General features: G+C 46.1%; 1 protein-coding gene across 1 annotated transcript in view; it reads right to left on the bottom strand.

Annotated features, from left to right (window-relative positions):
- Nucleotides 1-915: 915 nt before the first annotated feature.
- The window catches only part of LOC139550191 (protein kinase C iota type-like), a 54,158-nt gene continuing 49,073 nt past the window's right edge, over nucleotides 916-6,000 (bottom strand). The window contains exons 15-16 of the mRNA XM_071360896.1: nucleotides 2,185-2,300; nucleotides 916-1,484 (exon numbers count right to left, since the gene is read on the bottom strand). Coding sequence (XP_071216997.1) covers nucleotides 1,397-1,484; nucleotides 2,185-2,300 — 204 coding nt within the window. The 3' untranslated portion in view covers nucleotides 916-1,396. The remainder of the gene's footprint in view (nucleotides 1,485-2,184; nucleotides 2,301-6,000) is intronic.

The raw sequence follows: 6,000 nt of genomic DNA, 5'->3' as shown, positions 1-6,000 counted from the left end.
ACCATGCAGCGCTAACTAGTGAGAGCGTTGGACTAGTAACCGAAAGGTTGCAAGATCGAATCCCTGAGCTGACAAGGTAAAAATCTGTCGTTCTGCCCCTGAACAAGGCAGTTAACCCACTGTTCTTAGGCCGTCATTGTAAATAAGAATTTGTTCTTAACTGACTTGCCAAGTTAAATAATAAAAGAAAAATGGTGCACTAGTTTTGACCAGGGCCCATAGGGCTATGACCAAAAGTAGTGCACTAGATAGGGCATAGTGTGCCATTTGGGATGCATACCTAAACTCAGCTAGTGGCCCAGCCCACTCGTATCCAAATCCTCTCCTCACAGTAAACTCTTCCATTCACAGTGTGTTTGTATCCATAACAACCCCCTAACTCTAAATCTTGCAGTGTTATTGTAGAGTACTTTTGTTGCGCACTTTATATAGTATAGGATGCAATTTGAGATTTGCCTTTTGTCAGTAACTACGTTAGTTAGTGTTGGTTGGCTGCTGAGATGGCAATCGCTTTAACCTGGAACCGTCTCTGTCCTGGAAGTTGCCACGAAGACTACTGTAAACGTAAACAATAGTGAGCCAACCTGTGGTTATGACGGTAGAACAGGCTTGACGACGGCCTAACACTTTGGGACATTGACCAGCGTACAGACTGTCATTTCATTAAATAAAGTGAGAAAAATATATAGTTTTTTTTTTTTTCTTATGCTGTTGTTCTCTTGTTCTTCTTCTGTCCTCTACAAACATGGTGCTGCAACGCTCATCATGATACATGTAGTGAACATGAAACAGTTTTCAACTATGTTCCCTGGTGATCTGGCTTGGGGTTAAAAGGCCTTGGCTAAACATCATTCTTATTATTTACAAATAAAGTATGCATTAACCACCAAGCTGGGAAGAAGAGAGGAGGGTTAGTTTGTTCTCTGTGGACGTCTGCCCCCCCCCCCCCTTTGTGTCCAGTAACCTAGGTAACCAACCACCTCCAAGCCTCATTGGCTACTGAGAGCCTGCACTCTGATGACCAATGAGGAAATCAGTGCGGATTTGATACATGATACAAAAATAATTAAGAGAGAACGTAGGTTTAAAAGACTAGTGGTTAAAATAAAGAGGACAGAGTGACGTTCGTCCAAAATGGCACCCCATTCCCTAGTGCACTACACGTAGAGTATAAGGTGCCATTTGTGACACATACACACTATGTGAGATTGGTTTGGCAAGTTAGTGTCTCTTGTCTGAGAGCCCCAGTGGCTCTCCGCCTCTCTCTATCCAACAGCAGGACGCTCTTTGATGATGTCATCGCCGTGTTGTCTGGTAACCATGCAGAGCTAACTAGTGACGTCGTCGAGGACACGAGGTGGCGTGCTGCGTCCGCTCCCACACACACACACCTAGTTCACACACACTCCTCGGCCGACATCAGGAGAGGGTTGATGTACTCGAACCCTTCAAACTCCGACTGGTCGATCTTCTTCACCGCGTCACTGGAATACAGGAAAGGAACAGCGGTTAAGGGGGGTCCTATGACAGATCAGGAAGTAATTCACAGGTCTAGTAACCTCCATCACAGGCAGCCTCTGTTTTGAAACCATAGGATTCAGTACTCCACTCAGCAAGATGTTTTTAGGAGTCATTGTGTTCTTTATAAACATGTGGGATAGACCTCTGTAAGATATCTGCACTCTCTCTTATTTATTCACAAAGCAGTCTGGCAGAAACTTCCACTGTACATCACTTCATTGATTTATTGTAGACGAACAAATGACCAAACCCGTTCTCAGGGATGGATAACTCTGGAGATCCCGTTGGTCTCCACAGAGTTAGGAAAATCTGATTTGAGTTTTTCCTGCCCTTTGTGTGGAACAATACACAAAATTCCTTTCAAACATTTAAAATGATTGACTGGAGACGTATGTAAACAAATGCGATTGCTTTTCTTAAATATGTTTAATGTGTATTATATTATAGTGGGTTTTATTTATGTATTGAGTTTTATTTATGTAGTGGGTTTTATTTATGTATTGAGTTTTATTTATGTAGTGGGTTTTATTTGTAAATGTATACAGGGCTCTCTTGTAAAAGAGTGACTCCCTGTTTAAATGAAGATTAATCAAATAAATAAAACTGATTCATGAAGAATGACAGACAGAGACAGTCTGACCAGCCAGCCATTAGGACACTCACTCGTCATCAGGCGTGAGCTGGATGGGCTCGTTGGTAAACTGGGTGTCGAAGCTGTCCAGTCCAAACTCTCCTGAGATGTTGGGTTTGAATGGAGGAGCCACCTGCTTTTGTTCCATCTGAAACAACACAAGGCAATGGGGTCAGAGGGCGGGCAGACACAGACACACCCTTGAGCTTGATACTCTTTTAAAATAATGTATATGAAGAAATAAAATAATGTATATAACTCCATTGTGTCCTCCTCCCAGAGTGCTAAGAACCTTGGCGTGATCCTGGACAACACCCTGTCGTTCTCAACTAACATCAAGGCGGTGACCCGTTCCTGTAGGTTCATGCTCTACAACATTCGCAGAGTACGACCCTGCCTCACGCAGGAAGCGGGGCAGGTCCTAATCCAGGCACTTGTCATCTCCCGTCTGGATTACTGCAACTCGCTGTTGGCTGGGCTCCCTGCCTGTGCCATTAAACCCCTACAACTCATCCAGAACGCCGCAGCCCGTCTGGTGTTCAACTTTCCCAAGTTCTCTCACGTCACCCCGCTCCTCCGCTCTCTCCACTGGCTTCCAGTTGAAGCTCGCATCCGCTACAAGACCATGGTGCTTGCCTACGGAGCTGTGAGGGGAACGGCACCTCCGTACCTTCAGGCTCTGATCAGGCCCTACACCCAAACAAGGGCACTGCGTTCATCCACCTCTGGCCTGCTCGCCTCCCTACCTCTGAGGAAGTACAGTTCCCGCTCAGCCCAGTCAAAACTGTTCGCTGCTCTGGCACCCCAATGGTGGAACAAACTCCCTCACGACGCCAGGTCAGCGGAGTCAATCACCACCTTCCGGAGACACCTGAAACCCTACCTCTTTAAGGAATACCTAGGATAGGATAAAGTAATCCTTCTAACCCCCCCCCCCCTTAAAAGAGTTAGATGCACTATTGTAAAGTGGTTGTTCCACTGGATATCATAAGGTGAATGCACCAATTTGTAAGTCGCTCTGGATAAGAGCGTCTGCTAAATGACTTAAATGTAAATGTAAATGTAAGCTATTTTATCCAAAGCTACTTACAGACAACTTTATACAGCAAGCAGCATGTTTCAACCAACAAGTCTTATTTACAAACAAGACTTCAAAATGGGGTTCAGCGTATGAAACAGAGGTCAGTGTATGAAACAGAGGGTCAGCGTATGAAACAGAGGGTCAGCGTATGAAACAGAGGGTCAGCGTATGAAACAGAGGTCAGCGTATGAAACAGAGGTTCAGCGTATGAAACAGAGGTCAGCGTATGAAACAGAGGTCAGCGTATGAAACAGAGGTTCAGCGTATGAAACAGAGGTCAGCGTATGAAACAGAGGGTCAGCGTATGAAACAGAGGTCAGCGTATGAAACAGAGGTCAGCGTATGAAACAGAGGTTCAGCGTATGAAACAGAGGTTCAGCGTATGAAACAGAGGTCAGCGTATGAAACAGAGGTCAGCGAATGAAACAGAGGTCAGCGTATGAAACAGAGGTCAGCGTATGAAACAGAGGTCAGCGTATGAAACAGAGGGTCAGCGTATGAAACAGAGGTTCAGCGTATGAAACAGAGGTTCAGCGTATGAAACAGAGGGTCAGCGTATGAAACAGAGGGTCAGCGTATGAAACAGAGGTCAGCGTATGAAACAGAGGTCAGCGTATGAAACAGAGGTTCAGCGTATGAAACAGAGGTCAGCGTATGAAACAGAGGTCAGCGTATGAAACAGAGGTCAGCGTATGAAACAGAGGTTCAGCGTATGAAACAGAGGGTCAGCGTATGAAACAGAGGTCAGCGTATGAAACAGAGGTCAGCGTATGAAACAGAGGTCAGCGTATGAAACAGAGGGTCAGCGTATGAAACAGAGGGTCAGCGTATGAAACAGAGGTCAGCGTATGAAACAGAGGTCAGCGTATGAAACAGAGGGTCAGCGTATGAAACAGAGGTTCAGCGTATGAAACAGAGGGTCAGCGAATGAAACAGAGGTCAGCGTATGAAACAGAGGTCAAGCGTATGAAACAGAGGGTCAGCGTATGAAACAGAGGGTCAGCGTATGAAACAGAGGGTCAGCGTATGAAACAGAGGTCAGCGTATGAAACAGAGGTTCAGCGTATGAAACAGAGGTCAGCGTATGAAACAGAGGTTCAGCGTATGAAACAGAGGTCAGCGTATGAAACAGAGGTCAGCGTATGAAACAGAGGTTCAGCGTATGAAACAGAGGGTCAGCGTATGAAACAGAGGTTCAGCGTATGAAACAGAGGTCAGCGAATGAAACAGAGGTCAGCGTATGAAACAGAGGTCAGCGTATGAAACAGAGGGTCAGCGAATGAAACAGAGGTCAGTGTATGAAACAGAGGTTCAGCGTATGAAACAGAGGTCAGCGTATGAAACAGAGGTCAGCGTATGAAACAGAGGTCAGCGTATGAAACAGAGGTCAGCGTATGAAACAGAGGTCAGCGTATGAAACAGAGGTCAGCGTATGAAACAGAGGTCAGCGTATGAAACAGAGGGTCAGCGTATGAAACAGAGGTCAGCGTATGAAACAGAGGTCAGCGTATGAAACAGAGGTTCAGCGTATGAAACAGAGGTCAGCGTATGAAACAGAGGGTCAGCGTATGAAACAGAGGGTCAGCGTATGAAACAGAGGTCAGCGTATGAAACAGAGGTTCAGCGTATGAAACAGAGGTCAGCGTATGAAACAGAGGGTCAGCGTATGAAACAGAGGGTCAGCGTATGAAACAGAGGTCAGCGTATGAAACAGAGGTCAGCGTATGAAACAGAGGTCAGCGTATGAAACAGAGGTTCAGCGTATGAAACAGAGGTTCAGCGTATGAAACAGAGGTTCAGCGTATGAAACAGAGGTCAACGTATGAAACAGAGGGTCAGCGTATGAAACAGAGGTTCAGCGTATGAAACAGAGGTCAGCGTATGAAACAGAGGGTCAGCGTATGAAACAGAGGTCAGCGTATGAAACAGAGGTTCAGCGTATGAAACAGAGGTCAGCGTATGAAACAGAGGGTCAGCGTATGAAACAGAGGGTCAGCGTATGAAACAGAGGTCAGCGTATGAAACAGAGGTCAGCGTATGAAACAGAGGTCAGCGTATGAAACAGAGGTTCAGCGTATGAAACAGAGGTTCAGCGTATTTTTTTTACATTTTTTACATTTTAAGTCATTTAGCTGACGCTCTTATCCAGAGCGACTTACAAATTGGAAAGTTCATACATATTCATCCTGGTCCCCCCGTGGGGAATGAACCCACAACCCTGGCGTTGCAAGCGCCATGCTCTACCAACTGAGCCACACGGGACCACGTGTATGAAACAGAGGGTCAGCGTATGAAACAGAGGTCAACGTATGAAACAGAGGGTCAGCGTATGAAACAGAGGGTCAGCGTATGAAACAGAGGTCAGCGTATGAAACAGAGGTCAGCGTATGAAACAGAGGGTCAGCGTATGAAACAGAGGTCAGCGTATGAAACAGAGGTCAGCGTATGAAACAGAGGTCAGCGTATGAAACAGAGGTCAGCGAATGAAACAGTCTAACAAAAATGATTTTACCAAAAGCCAATCTCCCTGTTTCTCTCTGAAACGATATTAGTGACTGTGCTGTGGCTTAGTGAAAACTCCACTGTAAACTCAGAGGCCAGACAGACAGCCTGCAGTGTGTTGACCCAGTACTGCCCCCCCTGCAGGTAGACTAGAGTACTGCATGGGCCGGCTGCCACCTGTTGTTTATGAGGTGAGACTGAGTGGAGGGGGAGGCAGCCCAGCAGTGTAACCTGATCCTTCCAGACAGAGAGCCAGCCAGCCAGT

Source organism: Salvelinus alpinus, chromosome 23 (genome assembly GCF_045679555.1).
Source record: "Salvelinus alpinus chromosome 23, SLU_Salpinus.1, whole genome shotgun sequence".
Lineage (NCBI taxonomy): Eukaryota > Metazoa > Chordata > Actinopteri > Salmoniformes > Salmonidae > Salvelinus > Salvelinus alpinus.
The sequence above is the reverse complement of the archived record's forward strand: the minus strand, read 5'-3'. Positions and strand labels throughout refer to the sequence as shown.